At 45.2% G+C, this 22,419-nt stretch overlaps 1 protein-coding gene across 1 annotated transcript in view; it reads right to left on the bottom strand.

Annotated features, from left to right (window-relative positions):
• Nucleotides 1–22,419, bottom strand: part of LOC144121970 (uncharacterized) — a 109,699-nt gene that overhangs the window by 63,452 nt on the left and 23,828 nt on the right. The window contains exons 5-9 of the mRNA XM_077655437.1: nucleotides 19,877–19,941; nucleotides 16,349–16,411; nucleotides 15,814–15,867; nucleotides 1,929–2,030; nucleotides 146–292 (exon numbers count right to left, since the gene is read on the bottom strand). Coding sequence (XP_077511563.1) covers nucleotides 146–292; nucleotides 1,929–2,030; nucleotides 15,814–15,867; nucleotides 16,349–16,411; nucleotides 19,877–19,941 — 431 coding nt within the window. The remainder of the gene's footprint in view (nucleotides 1–145; nucleotides 293–1,928; nucleotides 2,031–15,813; nucleotides 15,868–16,348; nucleotides 16,412–19,876; nucleotides 19,942–22,419) is intronic.

Here is a 22,419-nt window from a genome sequence, read left to right as displayed (position 1 = left end):
CGTTATACAAAGTGCAAAAACAACACCACTTTTTCTCATGCCTGAACGTGCTTGCTAGAATAGCACTCATTTGGTGCCAATGGTGGCACAATGCCGCAGCACGACGACAGCAGGGAGACAGTGCCGAGCTGACCGCGTCACCCACCTCCAACAGCATGTCGTACAGCTCGTCTTCCTGCGCGCCTCCCTCCTCGTCTACTGTAGCTGCAGTCTTCTGGCCCGAGTTCTTCGGTACGTCGTGAATGGACTCTCCTGTCTTCTGCTCCCACAGGTGGATCCGATCCCACAGGATCTGAAATGCGCCCAGAGACAGTTTTGCAGGCCCTTCTTCAAGGTGTATATTTACTGGCTGGTGCCGCACTGTGGCCCCAAGATTTCTTTAGCGTGATGGCATTAGGGGTCCTGTTCACAAGAAAAGCCGCTGTCCGTTCGTCCATGTCATGAAAACAGCTGGTTACAGCAGTGTTTGAAACAACCACCTGCCAGGGCAGTGGCACATCGTTTAACCGCTGCATCTCTGTGCCAGGAGTGGTATGAGGACTTGTGCGGGAGGAATCTCTAATGCTAGTATCGCACTGTACTCTCAAGGGTAGCAAGTTTTTCTTTTGAGTTGGCACGCGGTGATGCTAACGTACGAGCTTGCCAGTGCAGTGTCATGGCAGCTGAAGAAAAAGCTGACTGCGCTTGTTGCAGCGCAACCTGGAACTTGAAGGGCAACTAATGGTTGCTGCTTACAAAGTGGCCCTACTTCTCACAGAATATAAGGATGAGGTTTGGCCAGGTACTTTCATTTTGCTCGCTGTACAGAATGCCAAGAGGCGAACAGGAGCTGCATGCCCGATAAAGAGAAAATGTCTCCATTAGGATTAGTGGGCAAACCTGGAAACCACTTCTGCAATGCTGCCCACTTCTGATAAAATCAGCTAGGCAAATGTGACGTTTGTAGCTACATTTAGCAATAAGACAGCAAAATGGTCAAGTAATCAATCACACTGCCCCAGCATGGTATGTGTGAGAGCACAAACAAACAAAAAAACGTACACATGTAATGCGAGAAAACTTGGCACCAGCTAATATATGTGTAAAGGTGGCGTGGAAGATCGGATGCAACAAGAGAATGTGTTCGGGAGTTCAGTTGATTTACGGGTGACATAAGCCCATAACATCACCTGTGAAAATGAGATGCAAGAAATAAAAAAGAAAATGAGAACTAAATAAAATGTGACCTAAATCATCATCATTTATTCGACCCTTAAAGGCCCCTTAATCAAAACACCTTGCGGGGCTAGTTGGTGATGCATTCTTCTTGAAATTAAACAGCGCTACATATATGGACGAATACACCGAAAGACATGACAGGACAGCGCCCATCCTGTCATGTCTGTGCATTCGTCCATATGTAGCGCTGTTTAATTTTAAGATAAAGGCCCCTGGTGGGGGATTATATAAGGGGGGAGTACACAAAAAGTAACACTGATGTGTGGGTAAACAAAAGAAGTAATAAAAACTACACAGACAACAGCAGAAGTACAAAGGAAGCATGAAAAGGAAACAATTCATGGAGGAAGACAGATCATCAGGAGTTCTTTAAAGCTTACGGGATCACACTCAATGACAATGGAATTGGGAAGTTGATCCAATTCTTGTATTGCGATTGGAAAAAAAGATTTGTTCAAAGCGTTAGTTGATCTATGTAAACGTTGGATGCTTATGGAACTGAATAAACAGGATGATGCGAGCACAGGTGGCACTACAAGCAACTCGTGGACATCGTGATGCCCTTTTATACCGACAAAGACGACCATGAGATGGCAATGCCGCCAAGGGTATTTGCTGCTGCAGATGCACTGCTGGCTATGGGATGAGGTGCGAACGAAACAACCTCCGTAGAAGCCTTCAACAGCTTATATATATAAAAAAAAACTTGCCTTCCACTCCTCCTGTGGCTTGATCTGCACAGCCACGACATCCCCGTTGAGGGCTCGGTTCCGGTCATGTAGACCGCCAATATAGATGTCCATCTGACTGTCCTGAAACACACACGACCACCAGAAGAAGGCATTGTCAGCTAGGCTGCACGCACTGCTGCAGTGATATCCATCTGACCACCAGCACTGATTCTGACAATGACCACCTTGGCACAATGATGGACCATGAGTCAGGCATGCAAAAACATTTTTTTTTTTTTCAAATGCCTACTTGTGGCCTCCCCAAACTAACAAGGAATGAAGATGCTTTGAGCAGTTACCAAAGCCTAATGTGGAGGAGCTAGTTTTTGTTAAAAGTGAAACAATAAAGTATTAGAACTGCAGAAAAAACAAACAAAAATATAAATGGCATTGCCGTGCAACTTTCCATTCAGCTTTCTCAGCTGCAGCAAAGTGCCAACAAGGCATATGAACGGACAGGGTGTGTGGGCTAAGCAAGAAAATGTGCACAAGCATGTGCAGCTACTGGGGACAGCAACGTTGACAAAGAAGCGAGGAACTGCAAGAACTGCCGCTCTGCTCCTGGACCTTGTCTACTAAAGTTTCTTGGCTGAGCATAACAATACTGCAAAATAAAATTAAGGGGGGGGGGGAGTCTTATTGGTAAACATTGTGGAGCAAATGTTTTTAGCAAATAAATACGCTCATTGTATCATTTACCCGTCAAGTAAAAAAAAATTATGGATGATCAATCCAACTGACATGGCAGAGTATGCGTCAGCATCAGTTTTCCCCCCCCAGACTGAGCAGCCACTGCCGCTAACAGGGCATGATCCAGTCCGTCAATCACCCGCCACCTCTCACCCCCTGTCCCACTTTCACTCTCCACTTTGCCACCTGCCAACACAGGCCTTAAAAGAGACAAATGGAGGGACAGATTTTTCTGACATGGGGTTTTAATGCCAATGCATAAAAAGAAAAATTGCACATCTTGAATCATGTGTTTCAGGCACAGTGCAAACAAAGCATACTGCTCTCATGGAGAACTTCATTTCTTATTAAGCTGTCATATTCCAGGCACACTTGGCAGAAGCACCATTTTTGACACCCACCCCACGTTCAAAACAGAGCACAATTATATGCTCATTTATGCAAAACATGAGAAAAAAGCATGTTGTCTCGCAATACATACATGAATCATTAACCATACAAGCTGAAGAAACGAACATTATGCAGTAAGTAAGTACATGTCTAGAAGTCAGACTCCAAACTGCTCACATGACTTAAACCTACCCATTCAATCGGCCGTTAATCTACCCAATCTAACCCATTGAAATGCTTCCATTGTCCCAGTACTATTCTTGATTCCATTGGAAAGTGCTGCCTTCATTTGCCCACCATGTGTGGCCCACGAGGGTACCCACAGTACTAAATAGTTAAATATAACAAAAAATTCATGAAGCTGACACAGCTGCAAAAGTTGGACTCCGCATGGCATCTTCCATGATGTGAATTAACGTGGCAAGCTGTCCCTTAGCGCAGTTCTGCGATGAATAATTTGTACAAACTTGCTACATTAGTTCATGGCCCTTTCAGTACCTATCCCATCCTCCGCAAGGGTGTCACACAGCCAATATTTAATGCCAAGTCCTGCCAATGGATATGTATACGTAATGGTTAAGCACAAGAGTGCATTTGCATGAACAGGTGCCAGCTTCAATAGACATTAACCAGCAAGCACAGGGCCTTGAACTCTCCTGCCGAGAGCTGGACATGAAAGCCAACTCAAACAGTGCCATTCCAACACTGTCACTGTCACATGGCCTGTCAGCACAGCCCTCAGCTGCACAACATGTTGCCAGAGAGGCACAGTCTTGTTTGTGCTGATGCATTCCAATGTGGCACAGTAGTGAAACAAATTGCCTTTTTATGAACCCCCCCCAACCCCAGAAACCACATTCAAATGATGGGCCATCCCACAGCACACTGGCGCCTTTGCGTTTCGCCTCGATCAAAACCCGACCTGAAGCCCTACCTCAGCGGCCACCTTTCCTTGGAGGTGAAAGGCACCCCTGTGCTGTGGGATGTCAGTGCATTGAAATTATTCCAGAGCCCTCTGCTACGGCACCTCTTTCTACCTTTATTTTCTTAATCCCTCCTTTATCCCTTCCCATAGGGCACCACTATGGCACCTCTTTCTTCCTTTCTTCTCTTAATCCCTCCTTTATCCCTCAGGTGTACACTGATATGAGAGACAGATAATGCGCCATTTCCTTTTCCCAAAAACCAAAACCAATGGTATCATGTTTGTTAAAAGTGATCGGGCTGCCTTTACCGCTTCTCATGCTATTGGGAGGCTTTTATCAACCAGAGAAAGATAGAAATGGTGCAGGTTCGCATTACACAGGCTACCTGTGCAGCTAGGACAGCAGCTTCGGCATGTTGGTTACACATTTGTGGTGGAACAACGCCAAACACCGGGACAAGAGACAAGCGCTGTCTTACAAGAAGTTGTAAGACAGCGCTTGTCTCTTGTACCAGTGTTCTCCACTGTTCCATCACAAACTGTCTGTACAGCTAGTGAGGCCTGGTGAATGCAGCAACAAACATGCTCCGTCTGTGCTTATGGCATGGTTACGCTTGGCAAAAGTGGTATATTTTAACGTGAATGAACAGTGGAAACCAAACTATCCATGAACGTCTCTGGCACGCTTCAATACATTAAGGCTCAAAATACTCATTGTAAGCCCATACAGCGTTGATCTCAAATGCAAGCTTGTTTATTTGCCTAGTTGCATCACAGTGACCCATTATTGTGAAAGTAGATATGACACCTGTTTCCAGCACATTCACTTCAATAAGCACGCGTCTCTTTGATGAAGCAATTAGTCTTTGGGGCCATCATGACCATAATGCTGGCAAGTGATGCCAGAGGTAAAGACTAATTTAGCTCGCTATGAATTATGTGCAAGCAGTGCATACTTCAGTCATCAACTTGAGGCCATACTGCACTAAGCCCTGTAGCTGAAAAGCTACACCTGAAAAGCAGCGAAGGGCACTCTTTCAGCTGTACTACAACATAAGCACCTCAGCAGCCACGAAGGCAAACTTCTAAGGCTTGCTTGAAAGCCTGCTTAATCCTCAAAACTGGCAAATGATTCCTCTAAGTAATTTATGGTTAAACTATATGCACTATACAGACTATGCCTCAGCAATTACTTTTAAAAAATGCATGCAGAATGAAATTTGAAAAAAAAAAAGCAGGGAGGTGAACGAGTATTTTCATAAACAAGCCAATTGGAGTGTTTTAGATGTGATGTCAAAGCGATTTCTCTTAATCAGTCCCGAATGCACATAATTTCGGAACAGAAAAGACCACACGGTGAGCATAAAACCACCACATTGTAAGCAATGCTCATACCAATTAATCTACGGTGAGAACTCCACTCTACATCGACAGGCATAAGCGGATATGTACAGGTGCCAGAGATAGTGCGTGTTAAGCCAGCAACACTCGTGAGCCCAGAAGGTATGCAAAATATTGTGATGAAGACGAAGCTGGCAATGGCGTGAGACGGAGCGCTTGTGCTAGGCTGGCAGCCATTAAATCATCTCTTGTCCATCGTTTGTCGCGCCTCATTCTTCGGCTGGCTGCCACGTAACAATATTATCCTGTGAAACATTTCTACAATGTTTCATGTCTACAATTTCTAGTTTGGTAACCCCAAGGAATAAGTAAGGATATGAGAGGTGTCAACTCTGAAATTATTATTAATTGAAAGAAAAACTAAGTGCATATGCGATTTCTCTTAGGAATAGAGGGTAAGCTGCTTTTTTTAAAGAGGTCACTGACTGATGCTCGCCCGTAAGTGTTATAAACCTTACTGCTTTCTTTTGGACTCTCTCAAGTTTATTTATGTTTACCTTTGTAAAAGGGTCCCAAATAATTCCTGTATATTCTAAGATTGGTATAATAATAGTGTTGTAGGCAAGGAGGCATGTACCAGGGGTTGCTAACTTAAGCGAGAGTCGTAAGAAAGAAAGCTTTCGGAGAGCATTTGCTGAAACACAGTCGACATGCTTGGTCCAAGAGAGGTTATCAGAAATCCATAGGCCTAGACACTTGTATAAGTTGAGATGCGCCTTAGAAATTATGCAGTAGTCCAGAGACTTATACAGCAAACCATGCTAATTTTGATCCTGCTTTGCATCTCCTTACAGGCTGCTCCATAAGGTGACGCCTAAATGTCGATGCTCTTTGCACACTACATCAGTTAAGGATCACTGTGGCTTCACTCAGTCTTGCAGGCACTTATTTCTTATGCTAGCTTTATGGCACATCAGCGGTTCAGGCTATCATGTGCTTAACAAAAAAGCCTAACCTTTTTACGCGTTACATTTTATAGTGTCATAGTTTGAATTTGTTTCTTTTACAAACATAAAGCACAATCATATTTTACAAGCATTACAAGGCACAAATCAAGTGTACACTTTCCTGGGAGTAATCTAGGGTGGATTGTGTTCATCATAAAACTGTGCAAAAAGCTGTTTCTTGAGTTTTGTGCATGAAAATAAAATGGTGTTCACCACAACCACTTTTCTACACACATCGCGTTCACAGGTTGTGTTTTGCGATACGATAGCTAGCAGGGTGTGTGAACCCAGTGCACGGACAACAAAAGATCGCCTTGGATAAAATGCGTGTGGGTGTTTGCACAGTGTTTGCTCTTAACATGGGCCCCGTGTTTACTTCATTACCTCACGTACCCAGCCATTCAGCTATCAGGTTACGCACCCAAATGTGTGTTAGGCCACAGTTTTCCTTTTCGATAGGGCTGACCATAAACTATGGACCCTTTTTCGAACCTTACTCGACAGTGGACGGGGGTGCTGTGCAACACCGACCATGCGCGTCAACTCGCCACAGGGATAAACGCAGTCTCATGGTGGCGTGCTTAAAAAAATTACTGAGTTTTATTATTTCTCTTTATTATAGTAAACCAAAATGTACCTAAAGGATCTTTTCAAGGATTAGCTGAGTAATAGCATACCAAAAATGAAAATTGCTTGGCAGAACATCTGTGACCAGCACAGATATGAAGCAAGAAAACTGAAGGATATGCATAGATGAAAAACTGCTGGCACAGTACTTTTGTAATAATAAAAAATTTAGCCCTTGTGCCGATTATGCTATTCTGCAAAGCAGGCAGACTTCACAGGCCTCGCAAAAAAAGAAATGCTCGTCATATGTCTAACTCTGCAATTTTCACTGCAAAGCTTAAGCTTTCAATGCTCCTTCACTACTTTTAAAGCATTATTTGTGAGTTGGCCAAGGCTGAACATGCTTAAGGCCTCTAGCTTTCTGTGGCTGAAAATTTTAAATTCTGCAAATTGAAAACAAAGAATCTGCAAAATTCCGAGAGAGACATCAAATAAAACTTAATACACCAGAATATTTGGAACCGAGACACGAATATAGTGAGAATTTTTTTTCTCCCGAGCTTTTATACATGGAAACAGCGACCTTTGCCACGAGACTTCAGAGCCAACAGGAGAAGCTAGCTATGTAATGACCTCGGGGGGGGGGGGGGGGGGGGGGGGGGGGGGGGGGGGGGGGGGGGGGGGCAAATTGCACAGTGAGCAAGTGCAAAGGCGGCGGCTATGGATATAGGAAGAAGGAGTTTAGTGGAGTAGGGAAAGCAAAGTAAAAGCAAACGGGTGCACAATTAAGTATCGGAGGCTTGGCTTCTCTCCATTGTGGCAAGCACATCTGAAACATTGCCTCTTAAAGTCGACATATCCGCTACTTCCATATTTTAGTGTGCTGTATGCAGGTTTTTTTTTTCTTCGACGGAGGGGCCTTGGATATGGTTGCCCTGAAGAGTTTAAGACTGCATTGTTATCTTGAAAATATTCATTCCAAAATTTTCCAGAGTTCTGAAGCCCATGGTCACATGTCAGCAATGGTCATGGTCACATGTCAGCAATGTGCGGGCAAGTGAAAAATTTGGACGATCACTCACTGCACCAGTTGACCCGCGACATTGACTCTGGTAAGGAGCTGGTCCGAATTATCTGGTGTGAGCCCAGCTGCGTCCGACACCACAGACTTACATAGACATTGGCCAGGACCGCATCGGCAGTCCAAATTATCCGGATTTCAGAATTAACGGGGGTCAAAGTAAAGACGTTTCACCGGATTACGCAAGATACATGTAGAGAAAATCAGCAGATGGATGTATTACTCATTACATTTGACTTTATTAACACCACCAGCCCTTCACTTCTCACAGACAGAGTATAGTTGTACAATTTGCTTTGTCCTGTCATCCACATGGCAATGTTATGCAGCCCAGAGGATAAGCTAGTGAAAGTTTCTTTGTGTTGTCATATGGCCTGGGCAGTTTGCAAACAATCATCACTTTTTGTATATCTGCAACAAATGAGTAGAAGACATTTTGTGTGAAGTAAAAGCAAGAACCTGCACACAAGCAATCGTAAGAAAAAAATGGAAAAATAATATTGTGCAAGTGCACACTGTTTGGCCCGACGAACAATAAAACTGCACTGTCCAATGAGAATCAGCAAATCGTTACGCTTGGTTCGTGGGATTTAGTGTCCTGAAACTGAACATGGGCTATCAGCCACTCTATGCGCAATAAATGGTGTGTTTACTTTGTTCTTTAACTCCCAATGTCCCTTGAATATATTGTTTTTTACCATGTTACACACTGGGCAGCCTACCCCTAGTAAAGTTCCCTCTTGCTCCAATGTATTCCATTTCCATTTAAAGGCCGAACCGCAAAGCAGCGCTTCTCAAGCGTTGTGGCAATGTATTGCCTACAGGTGTCATCCCTAGGCACAGGCAGGAGAGGGAGACCATATACGAGTGCATATGAATTGGCCTCTGACGCAGCTGTGTAGAGATTGTGGATGTTCGGAGGATTTTCTCCTGCCTGTAGCTATACTCAGTTTCATTTATAGCAGCCAATGCTGCCAACACTAGTGTGCCGGTTCACGCAGGCTGAAAAGGTCCTGAAAGTAGTTTACCGTACAAGCAATACAACCTAAGTTAACACAGGCATATTTCGATGTGACAAATCTTAAGCACTGTGACTGCCAACCTCCCACACCTCGTTTTACCTTCACATATTGTTTCGAAATGAGCAGAAGCCAACGACAATTCACTGTCACCTTCAAGAAAAACGCGATTCAGTACGCAGAAGCTCACAGAAACCTGGCGGCATAGCATGAATTTGGAGTATCCGAAAACCGCATTCAGTACTGGTGGAGGCAGAAGCTGCATATTACAACTTGCAGCAACCACAAGAAAACATTTCGTGGGCGGACTGCAGCATATCCAGAATTGGAAGGAAAGGTTGCGCTGCGTGCAAGATCGCTGCCTGTGGCTGCCAAATGCATTCGTGTGGTTGCGGTAGAGACCGCGCATGCCTCTAGACTCACGAGGGCGCAATTCAAGGGCTCGCCATCCTGGGAGCGGCGATTCATGAAGAGGAAGGGCTTTCTCCTATGGTGCCGTACTAATGTGTGCCAGAAACAAACACTTGGGTCGATGGACGCGCGATACTGTTAGAAAATTGGCCGGGTGTACATACGAGCACCATTTAAATTAAAATAAATACTGTCACCATTGTGCAACCTGTTGAGTTGCATTGGTTTCAAGGTAAGGGTGTCTTTCGGTACTTTTTCTATTGTAAAAATTTTTTTTTTCATTTTTAGAATTGGTTAGTTATGGGGTCGACCTATATTCCAGCCCGACCTATAGTCCGGTTTTTACGGTAGTTCATGTGAACACAGATTGCGTAACAGCTTCAACCGTGATTCCCAATGCTATACCTTCGTTTTATATTGCTCTTTTGTCCAAGCACTCATCAAGTCTTCGAGAAGAATGATATGTGGCAGAGTAATATGGTTTTGCGAGTGCCCTACTCCTGCAGCCTTTGTAGCGTTGATTGCTTTGTATAAAACAGTACGATAAGCCCAGTCAGCCGATGATGAGAACCTACTGCGGCCTCAAGGGGGCCCAGCTGGCATAGGGGGAGCAGTGGTGCTTCCACCTTCGCAATAGCGGACTGTGCCAGTGACTAACACACAAGTGCGGGTTAATCCGGAAGTCACTGCCAATGTGCTTTATTATGTCATTGGTGGCTATTGCTCCCCATCTGCAAAGCATTCCCGGTGTGAACAACGAGACCCGGAACTGCCAGATCTCTGCGTCTCCGTATGTTGCCTTGATAAGAGCATCACAAATTCGCCCCTGGCGACGCCGGTAACAGTAGTGCAGACACGATATCCAAAAAGCCCTTTGTGGTTAAGGTTTAAATTGCACTAATTCAGGTAAGTGATTTTCGGTGCACAAATTGTAAAAAATGGTAGCGCTGTGCCAAAGATGAGCAGCAAACTAAACCAAATCGTGAAGTACAGTAGAGTGTTGCATGCGCTACCATTGCACGTGCATAAAGATTAATGTCAAAATGGGAAGGTAGATGCAGAACACATTACTGAATTATGAGTTAGACATCTGCAGTGGATACTACAAACATCTTGCTTCACAGTGCATACACTGTGAAAACACTGAAACCATGTTTCAATGCTTCTACCCATGCCCCCAGCACTTGCGAGAATGAAGTCATAACCACAGCGATGCCCTACAACAGAGAGTGACTTGCTTCAAAGTGGATCTGAAGCCACTGCTGCACCGCCCCACATTTTCATTGCCCAAAAGTAGCAAACAGGGCCACCATTTCATCTCAAATCACCCATTACATAAAGAATGAGCTTTAAATCTGCGCTGCTTTCGAATGGTGAGAGACTGCACTCCTTTTAGGCCTCCAAAACATGGGCTTTGGCTTCTATGGCAATGCCGGAGTGCGGGCCTGGCCGGATGTCTCTGCTCACTGTCGCTTTACTTATTCCACTTTCATGTTTTGATTTACTAAAAGTGCATTCGCAACACAAGCCGCTACATTTCATAAACTCGCTGTATGTAGTGTACGTTGACGCTTGAATGGAACACAGTGGACTCTGGTTGATTTCAAATCGCCTCATTTGAATATCCTGTTTACTTGAATTGCCATTTTGGTCTCGTCAACAAAAATATATGGACATGAAAGACTCGTACAGGATGAAGCATACTCAACTGTTTATTGCAAAAAAAAAAATTTGCAAAAAAAAATTAAGCTCCAAATTTCTCAGGCACAAATGTGAGGACGAGGCAGACACATTTTGTTCTGCCTGTTCCCCACTTTTACCGCTATGCGTCCAATGCCACCATTAGCAGTGAAAACTTTTTCAAGATCCGTTACACTCATTGACCGGTGGCCAGTCACCTGCTGACTCAACACGGTTACTGATAAACACAGCCATGGCTATCCACGGTTGCTACCAGATGTGGGAAGCACTAGATGCTCCCACGGTCAGTCTCATAACACTTGTGACTGAGGCGGTTACCATATGCAATATGAACCACCACAACTGATTTCAAACTGGGGCTTCCTTCAACTATCTCCACTGTTCAGCCCCAGGTAAAGGTCATCCGCTCCCTTATCGTTCATCTGCTCTGAGCACTGCCACCCCCACTTCCCAGATCATTGTCGCAAACGCCAGTGCATATCTACAGCTGCTTTGCAGTGCAACAATGAAGCAAGTGATAAAAAAAATATGCACAGCCAAAGAGCAACCTCTGCTTACATATTGCCCGCAAAGGACTGGTAGAAAACGGAGCATTGTGGGCTGTGCAAATGCTGCTTACTGGTCCAAATCCTTTGCCAAAGTTTCACTCTCCCATGCCTCAAGATGGTGTACACGTGGCTAAGCCTAAAACCACAATGACACGAACTGTTCCCTAAATAAAAAAAAAAAAGTCACCCCAATGCGCATGAGAGAAGTACGTACAGCGGTGCCATCTGACGGTGGTTCTTCCACTTTGCATTGCTTAGGAACAGACAGCGAAGCAGGTGACCAAGCGTGTTGTAGAGTTCTTCGCCCATAATTCAAAACGCCGCTTGAGCAGCGCCCATCTTGCTAGTCACGAAATGCCATCAGGCGCATAAAAGCAGCAGCAGCACCATGCTTGAACGTCAACCGTCAAATGTTCCACCATTTTCATACATTTTCGTGTGTATCGCACCCATCGATGGTGCTCCGGAAGCAGTGGCACAGAGAGGTGTAGTAACCTTTATGCGTTCACACAGGCTGTGACAGAGGTGGTAAAATCGAGACTGGTTTCATCCTGGCATGCCACTTTCTGAGTGGCATTACTATTGTGCACAGAAGCCACCCAAGCTGATATCTGATCTGCCACCACAAAGTGCTGGCGCTGCTTTGAGGGGATGACAACCTGACTGGCTTTTGGCGCCTGAAAAACAAGTCTCTTCCCTGCTATGCAGTAAACTCCACCCAAGTTGCCATCCCTTCTCTGACTAAATGTGCTGCCCTTGTGCACATTTTTGATGAAATTTCATATTACTAACATCGGCCGAATCAAAAAATATCTAAATATTTTTTAACGGTTCTCTTTAACGAGGTTTGACAGCTTCACGCAATGCAGGCGAATGTACTTGCCCCACCCTGAAGCTTTCCTTTGCAGCTAGATGGCAGTGCACGGGTAAATGCTAATGAGCGATTACTCCTTCGATTGAAATTTACACCACTTTGAGGGTTCCCCTAAATACTTAAGGCAATTACCACAGTCGCACAATTCTTGCCCTGTAGTGTGAACAAACACTGGTGCCAAAAAAAAAAAAAAAGGCGGACATTCAAAACGAAGCACATTGCATGCTGTGCAGCACACAGTGAAGGCCAAGCATGAAACAACAGCATGACAGGCCACAGAAAAGCAGGAAAGCAAAAGAATGAAAGGAAAAAACCGCAGCCCTGAGCACAGCTATGGTGCAAACTCTCAGCAAAGTGACTGTGCTGCAAACTTTGCAAGTGTGCAAACACACAACTTCTACATATAAAATGAGAACGGATATGAGAATTGTTTTAAGTGCAAAATACTAACAACACTTGGGTTGTCACTTAGTTACAGTGGGTATCTGTGCCGGCAGTTTGACTCCTTGTGTTAGGGTACACCCAATGGCAGATGTTCTCAAAAGGAGTTTAACCCATATATGCGGAAACTTCAGAAACTTGAACAAATAAATAAATAAATAAATAAACAAACAAACAAACATTTTTCGCTATAAATTGTTTATTTCAGTTCACAATTAATAAACACCCTTTTATTGGTGGAAATATTTACTCAACACAGACTGAGCTGTCGTACAAAGTAGAATACCAGGCTAATTCGCTACCTGTTACGTGCAGTGAATCTTCAAACATTCGACATTGACATTAAAATCTCACTCCTCATCTCGCACTATGCTTTCCTTGTAACAATGTGCAAAAATGACATGTTTTTCTTGCGGAATTAGAGCGTAGTTGATGGGTTTGAATTCCAAAAAATGGCATCTGAGAAAACTGGCATATCTTTCTGAACACACAGAACAAAACCTTTGCAAAGGAAAAGTTAAGACCTTCTTGAACCAAAGCTAGCGGGCACAAGCTCTTACACAATAAACTTTTAGATTTACTGTGCAAGAAAGCAGTGTCCTATACTTAAGAAGTTAGGCATATATGGGTTAACACCGAGCAGTGAGCATATGGTGTGGTGCCCACAGGTTTTGCCTGCTGAATTCGAACTAGGTGCCAATCAATCTGACCTGTGCACCACGTCAGCGGAAGTGCCTGACATTTACTCCTAGTACCAGGAAAATTGACAGGTACAGCAGCCAATGTAATCCTACTGCCGGCACTTCAACTCCCAGTGCAGACTCGCGTGCAGAAAAAAACACTACAAGTGATTTTCCACCAGAGACAAATGCCACGAACTGACGAGTTTTTAGGCTGGAAGACTTAAGGCTTCATTGCAACAAGGTTGTTCATTGGCTCTGTGTTCAGTTAAGGGGGGACGCGGCAGTTAAACTATTTTCAATATTTATGTATGAAATGCCACAAAATTCCGTACAGGTATGAAACTTCTTATACAGATTTCAGAGCAACATTTATTTTGCACCAGCTGTTAAGTTGCTGAGTAATAACAATTAACACCCTCTGATTATGTCATCCTTGAGTTATTGAACAATTGAAGAGAAAATGCACAAGTTGCTGATTTCAGCACGTTCATGAAGACCTGTTCTGTGCAATAAAGCTATTAGATTTATTTTAGATACCTACTACCAATAGAAATAAAAAAACATAAGCTGGACTCTAGAATGCACATTTACACGAAACCATTTCTTACCGAAATGCAGAAATTAATTTCTTACATATTCAGAAAAACTGAGGACTTAATTGCACTCAATATCTGAGGACTAATGTGCAAAAAAAGACTAATAATCACTGCTGTCATTCATAACGAAACGAGGAATGAATGAGTGATAGCAACAGCAGAAAATGTGAAAGCTGAGAAAATCAACCCTCAAGTTTATTTTGCTACATCTGTCGCAAAGACAAACTAAAATCTCTCTCCTGGGCACATCGGTTCGATAGCATGGCGGCAAAGATTGCCTCGATCATTACTGTCACCGAAGCAACAAAGCAAGAAGAAGCCGCTTGAGTGCAATCTTGCCGTGTTTGCCCATTGCACACGCCGAAGACTCCAAACACTGTGCTGATTCAGACATTTCTAGGGACCACAGCAGACGACACACTCATCCCGCCACAACTCGATGCACACGTGTCAAGTGCTACAGATGCATGTGCACCTCAGCCAGTGGCGGCCCTCTCTGGTTATTACGAGACTGAAGCAGCTAATCGCAGTGCTACTTTTACCGTTTTTTGATCCCCTAGTTACTTTTGTTGTTTTTACTCGGAGGACTGCAGCATTGTGGCTATCAGAGGCACTGCTCTTCATAGTGATGCCAAGGTGGTGGTAATTCACATGGAAAGCCTAGGAATCTGCGATGCACCAGGACACGAAATTCACTGGATGCCAGTGGCCAGAAAAAGTACCACTCATCCACCTCCAGACCGAGCCTGTGATCACATCTTGCAGCGGCCGAGTGGTGCAACCTCGCCTATCTTGTTGCCATAGGAACTGGATGCTACTGCCTGGTGCATTTTTCCTGGAGTTTGTTTTGTGTTTCTTTTATAATGATGGCATTTGACCGGGCGTGCAGTGACAGACATAAGAAGCGGCAATGAAAGAACATGCCAACGATCAAGTGAACAAACGAACGAATGCCACATACGAGTTATTGCTTTGGCATCAACACGCCAGTTCTAGCATATGCAACAGGCTTCTTCAATAATATGCGAAAGCAGGCTGCTGAGCGAAAAGAACTCATGGTGCCTAAAAGAACTAGGCGACTTTATCTGTACATGGTGCAGGCTACTGTGTCCCCACCTATGTATATCACACTGTGGCAAGGGCAATCACAAGCACGATTTAATCAAGATTTTCTATAACCACATGTAAAACACAATCCTTCTCTAAATTTGCACTGCACATTTTACTATAATTTTTTCTGGGAGACAGTTGAAGACCTGAGGATCATGAAAAAAAATTGAGAAATTGAGAATCTCAACCAAATTGGCTCATTTTATTTGCCGCGTCCCCCTTACTCTTTTCCACTGTAAATCCTATCTCTAAGAAAAGATTATGCTATCCTCCAACACACTGTTCCTTCAGGATTTCCTTGTGTTGTTAAGCCTCTTTTGCTTGAGAATAAGCAACTTGGCCAGGGCTGCAGTTACAGCACCACCACCACCAGCACAGATGTTAGTGAGAGGCCAAGAGGTTAAGATGAGAGAGAGTGAGAAAAAAAGGGAGAGAGGGGAAAGAGGAAGGAGCCAGCGAAATAGGACTACCGAGGATTACCGGCGCACTGATAAAGGAGTCCTCGTAGTTCCGCGGGTTGATGCGCAGCACCCCCTGCGAGGGAGAAGAAAAACACATGACTGATGTTCCCGCACTGGGTGCAGTCCTTCAGTGCACACCAGAGTTTCGGTATGAAGTGTCTGCACTTCAGTTGCGGCTGCAGACTTATGACAAGTGCACCAAAATGGCAGTTTATTGCAGAGAGAGAAAGTGGTGCTTAGTAGTATAAAAACCAAGGCGAGACATAGAATCGCACTGAACATCGTCGCCGAACGAGCATGAAAGTAAGCACACTGCCGTCATAACCTTAGCTTCATGTAGCACACATGTACCAAACACACACACAAGCCACCACAACGTGTTAGCACGGAGTCCAACAATACGAATGGGCAGACAAAAAAAAGTAGCAACACGGCAATGATTTGCCACAGCATGCATTACCACTCCGAGCAAACTGTAGTGTACAACTACTACTACTATTATGGTGACTGCACTTTTAAAGATGGCATACAGAGATGAAGGTCAAGGCTCTCACCTCCACGACTTCCCCTTTCTTCAAGGCCTGCTGCACTTCGCATAGGGGCATGTATGCCTCATACTGCACAGGGCGAAAGCACATGAGAAAACACATCAGCTGTTTCTACAAAAATGTGCACACATGCCCAGTGCTGAGCTGCATGATGCAAAAACAAGATCACTGACTACAAGCTTGTAAAGCAAAGGCAGGCTATAGAAAGCTCAGTTCAGTGTTAACTCTGCTCGTGTGCAAGATGCAGACAACTGCCGATTTTATGCTGACTGCAGATGCAACTTATGCAGCAGCAACTGTATTCTTTATGTGAACTGTTGCTGCTGCATAAGTTGCATGTGCAGTCAACATAAAATTGGCAGTTGTCTGCACCTTGCACATGAGCAGAGTTCTCACTTCACTTTGCAAAAAGAATATTAAAAAACATTGTAAATTGCACTTGTTTTTTTTTTTTCAGAAATCTGAGTAATTTGGACGCTGGCGAGGTTATAGTCGATGCCCACGTCGGATACTCATTAATTTCGATGATTCTGCTCACACCAATTAATTCGGACTGGCTCCCAACGAGGCGCTACGAGATATGAGCAGAACAGCAAATGAGCATCCAATTATCACTCGTCAAGCCTGAATTTCATGTTGCAGTGCTGCCCATGAACATCTGACTGATGCAAAAAGGTAGCTGCAACGCCAATTGGAGGGCCTGTAAACATACAAGTCCAGGTTCGTGGTTTCTGTTTTGCATCTGAGCTTAGTGCCAGCCCATGGCAACACCGGCTCTTGGTCGCATATCGGCAAGCCAGCTTAGCACAGATGCGCATCGCTTTGGCCACTGATCTGTGCATCACTGGAGTTTTCTTTTTGTGTCTAGCCGTTCTGGCATGCATTTTCTTTACTGCCATCATTGCAGCTCTTCCAGTGTGCCAAAACTACACGCTCGCCCCATGCTATTCGAAGTTTGTGCGATGGAACCACCTCACATGTGACGACACTGCTTGTGAGGCTCCACTGGTACTGCTGTGCACTGTGAAAGAGGCCGTGAAGGCCTTTACCATTTTGGAGCAGTCTGATGTTCCCGACAACACGCACGCAGTAAACCACCCGACAGAACTGAAAAAGCACAGTTGCCACTGTTTTTATCTAAAAAGCAGATCATTATTGTCTGTGTCTTTACCAAATAGAATTACCATGATGCGAATGGCTTTCAGTTGTTTTTTGGGGTCATTCCACAAATTTACTGCACCTCCAACCAGATACTATTTACCGTCTACCAGCTAGCAAATAGTCTTCACCAGTTGCAGCTTTCTCCTTGCCTGAAGGCTACTCCTATTCTCATTATTAACCTTGAGGTTACTACAGCTGCAGACATGGCGGGACCCGGAAAATGGTCCGAATAATCGAACAGTCCGAAACACCCATGAACTTCAAGGAAACGATCTTTCTGCGAAAAACCGGCCTTAAAAACGGTCGCTGCCGTCTGGAAGACATTGAAGTATCGCGCGTAAAATGAAAGTCTTTCCGCGTCTAGCGAGGCCAGTGAAGAAAACCCTGAGCAGTTCGGAAAAGTAACAACTTTTCTATCTAGAGGAGCGATCGACGCCTAGCGCCATCTATCAAAGAAATTACGATGCACGCCTACCCGTTGTCAAGTTACACCCCCTCAAGATAGTCCCAAATGGAATTTGCTTCGTTTGGGGGTTAAGGTGGGCCTAGAATTTGGCTTGCGGTGCGTATGGTAACGCTTCAATTAGTAATTGCATGTATACAATATTTACCTATTGTTTAATTACAGTTTTATTTCTATACCACAACCCACAGGGTTTTATTTGCCTACCAAATTCGGTACACAACTGTCCCCGGATGGGTGCCCCTTGCTGTCGGAGTATATATAGTGCAACTGTTCCGCTATATAAAATTGGTTGTGTGCAGGGCACAACCACTTTTAATGGCTGCCATCTTGGATTCGAGAAACCGAAACTACCGTAAAATTCCAAATAATCCCCCCCCCCATGCAACGGCCCCCCTAACTTTATAGTCAATTTCATATTTCCGCGCCGTTCCGGGAAAGCGCCCCCTGTCCCCGCCCGCGCCCTTATCACGCGCCGCACCTAAGCAACATTGATCTGCCCCATCCAGTCCAAGAAGCTAATCAAATCCAATCCTTCTTTTCAAGCCATTTGCAGTCTTCTTTTGGCGTTGTGAAGTTCGCGATGCCGATGCATTCGTACACAGAGGCGAAGAAAGTTGAGGTCGTACAATGGCATCGGGAAAACAGAAGAAACATGCACCAAATGTCTCGACATTTCAAGCTCGACCGCAAACGAATACGGGAATGGGACAGTAATTTCGAGAAGTTGCTTCAGCAAAACTACAGGAGAGCAAACCTTCGCAAAAAGCTGAGTAACGGCGCCCCAGTTTTCAGTGAATGCGTGGACGATGCTGCGCCCTTCGAGTAGGAAAGAGCGGCCGGACATGGCGTTAGAAACCGGCTTCTCTCTGAAGAGGCTGTCAGAACAGCCAAAAACATGCAGTTGGGAAACTTCGTAGCTTCCAGCCATTACATAAGTCGATGGAAGCAGCGGTTCGGCGTGTCAATGCGCCGTTCTACGAATGAGAGCCAGAAGATGCTCGAAGAGTTTTCGGAGGCAGCAAGTGCCTTACGGTCTGCTGAAAACTCCCTGCGACAGCGCAACGACTACAAATTGTACAACGTTGCCAATATGAACCAGACGATGGTCCGAATAGACAGCCCAGCCAACAGGACAAACAACGTGGTCGGTGAAAGCATCATACGGATCGCTAACACTGGATGTGCCTGACAAGGCTTCAAGGTTTGCCTAGCCGCACGTGCCACCGGCCACAAGCTCCCGGCATTATTTTCAAGGAACAAACCGGGAAAATTCCAGCCAGGGTCTTCGCGAGCCTTCGCATACCAGGGGAGAATGTTTTGTTTTTTTTTCAATGGGGCGACACAATGTTGCTAATGGGGCGACACAATGTTGCTAAGTTCATTCTATAAAAACGTTGACTTTTTTTTTTTCTTTCACTCGTAGCAAATGTTCGTCTCACCGCCACAAGAAATGGCTGGATGACATCGGAAAAGATGCAGGAGTGGCTGTCAAGAATCTGGGGCCTAAACGTTGATGACGTGCGGCGTTTAATGATACTGGACCAAGCGCCCATCCATAAAACTCAAGCTGCCAAGAATGCTTTCGAGGAGCGCGATACTGATGTGCTCTATGTGCCTGCGGGGTGCACGAGCATCCTGCAGCCTGCAAAAACCAAACTTTTGGACTCCACAGAGCGTGAAATATCAGTGGTGAAAATGTAGAAATTCCAATGAGGTGCCCGACGGTTCCTCAGCAACGTCCAAAATATTGTGCAAGTCCGAATTATTACAGTCCGAAAAATTGGTCGGCTACTGTATCAAAGTTGTTAGCCCCATGCCTGCACTCGTCTGATAGTACATGAATCAGTGTTCTCTTTTTTTTCTCTGCCACAGTAGCACAGGCAGGAACCACAGAGTATGGCACTCACCTTGGTAGCCCGCTCCTTGGCCTTTGGCCGTTGTGATGAAAATGAGGGAGAGGCCAGGTGGGTCTCTGCAACACACACAGGTAAAACGGACAAGTCACCAACAGTTTACAGAATGGAAGAAGGTGCTTCCGTGTAAGAAACACATCTATCCCGATAGGTTCCCCAATGACAGCTGGTGCCTGAGTGCCACATCTCTGGAAATAGGGTTATAGGGTTATCAGAACTGCAATCCATGGCCAGGGTATTTACAGCTTACCAGTGTGATTTTTGTAAAAATATGGTTGAAGTATCAGTGAGATATCCCCCCCCCCCCCTTGTCATAGAGAATTAATTTTTTTAGCGTTTAGCTTTTTTTGGCGGGTTCCTCTGTTTTTGCACCATCCGAAGCGCAGACTTTCGAAGATGCTGTTTGCCGATAACATCACTCCTCGTTTATCTTTTGAGGAGAGCTCCTGCCAGAGGGATTGAAGGGGGCTCTGCGAACTTGGCAGAGCGGCAAGATGCTGTGTGCTCCAAGCTAAGGCTTGCACATTCGCATTACACACTCGTAGCCATCCTGTGTGTTTTTTTAATCTCCCGTGAAAAAACGCACACCTTACCTTCAGTGCCGGTATTCAGACTGTTCGTGTAATCTCGCCGCAATTGGCCGGTGCTGCCGGCTACCAAAAAAAAATCAGATCGCGTCAAATTGAATGATACTAAACACCCGCAGCATGAACGCATCTGACCGTGTGTGTTTGTTGATAACGGATGGACAGAGCTGTGATATCACTCCTTGTTTATCTTTTGAGGAGAGCTCCTGCCAGAGGGATTGGGGGGAAGGGAGGGGGTGCAGATGAGTGTGCAGATGGGATTAATTAAGAAGCTTGTGGGGATAGGGTGACCACAGCTGGTACAGGACAGGGTTAATTGGAAAGATATTGGAGAGGCCTTTGTCCTGCAGTGGGCATAGTCAGGCTGCTGATGATGATGAACATTTTCTGGGGCAAACGCCAAGCATGCGAGACGAGTTAGCAGCGCCGCGGCACCATGCGTTCACGGTTCCAGGCAGCGTTAAGCACACGGGACGACGCGTGCATGGCCGTAACGAGTGTCGCAGGCAATTACTGTCTATCAGCTCCCAGAGTAATGTACGATGTGGGCAAAATTATGCACACATGAAGCAATTCTTTAGGCTGACTTTTTTTTTTTTTTTTTCAGAAGTACCAGCTGCCAAGTTGGGGGTATGGCCCTTACATGAGTATATAGCTGCCAAGTTGGGGGTGCAGCCCTTACACAGTATATAGGGTATTATCATTACACAGCCAAAAACTCAAGCATGATGCACAAAGGTCCCACAACTGCAATAGACTCCTTTTGAAGATGGGCTGCCGTGGTGGTTCAGAGGTTCTCGGCTGCTGGCTTGATATATGTGGGTTTGATCCCGGCTGTGGGGTCGCATTTCGATGGAGGTGAAATCCTAGAGGCTCATGTACTGTGTGATGTCAATGCATGTTAAAGAACTCCAAGTAGCCGTAACTACCTAGAGTCCTCCACTACGACATCCCCCCTCAGTCGCTTTGGAACGTTAAACCCCATAAAAATTTGGTATCGCATGGTGCGCGAGATTTAACATCTCAAACCTGCATATGGCCATGAGAGATGTGGTTGGTAGCTCCGAATTAATTTCGGGTACATGAGGTTCTTTTAATATGCACCGACTTTACACTGCACCCAAGAGTTTCGGCATTTCGTGTGCACCAAAATGAGGCCGCCGCGTTTGGGATTCAGTGCTGCGACCTTTGTCTTAACAGCTGTATGCCATTGCCACTTCGTCCCTGCAGGAAGTCCATGAAAGTAACCCGCCCTGCAACCCCCAAAGAAGCTTTTCCACACCTCTGCACAAAGGTGTGGGGTAGCTTTCCTGTGGTGCGTGGTTTCTTGCAGTAAAGCACTCTTTCTTTCATAACTGGCTTCATACTGCTCCCCAGACATTCCCTAGGTACCTTTGTATGCCACCACTTAGGTCCGTGGTAACTGTGAAAGTTCATCTAACATGGACATTTTTTTTATATACAGTCGAGCCCGCTTATAACGAATATCAGCATCACGTGGTGCCCATTCGTTATATCCCAAAGTTCGTAGTGAGTGGACCACAGCTTTAAAGACAGTTGCTTGTCAAAAAACAAAATTTTTTCTTTGCGAAAAAGTCTGTGATGGACATTTGTTTTTGCAGTGCAGATCCGATGAGGGAGGTTTCCAGTTTATTTAAAGCAGAACCATGTCTGAGGCTTTTTATGTAGCCCATTGCTACAGGCGCGCTTATGGGTGCTGGCTCTGAAGTTTCATCCTCATCTGATTCCTCCGTGTCACTGTCGTCCCGCACTTCGGAAACGATGCCCTCGTCCGTGCATGGTTCCGCAGTGTCGGCGTCATCATCGACAGAAATAAAATCATTCCAACCAATGTCATCACCCCTATGTCAGAGTCGTCGAAGCGCTACCACAAATCGCTGCCGGGCTGGTCATCTTCCGAAGCATCAGGCTGGGCATCAGACATTCGAC

The sequence above is a fragment of the Amblyomma americanum genome, chromosome 2 (genome assembly GCF_052857255.1).
Source record: "Amblyomma americanum isolate KBUSLIRL-KWMA chromosome 2, ASM5285725v1, whole genome shotgun sequence".
NCBI lineage: Eukaryota > Metazoa > Arthropoda > Arachnida > Ixodida > Ixodidae > Amblyomma > Amblyomma americanum.
This window is presented reverse-complemented; position numbering and strand designations above follow the sequence as displayed.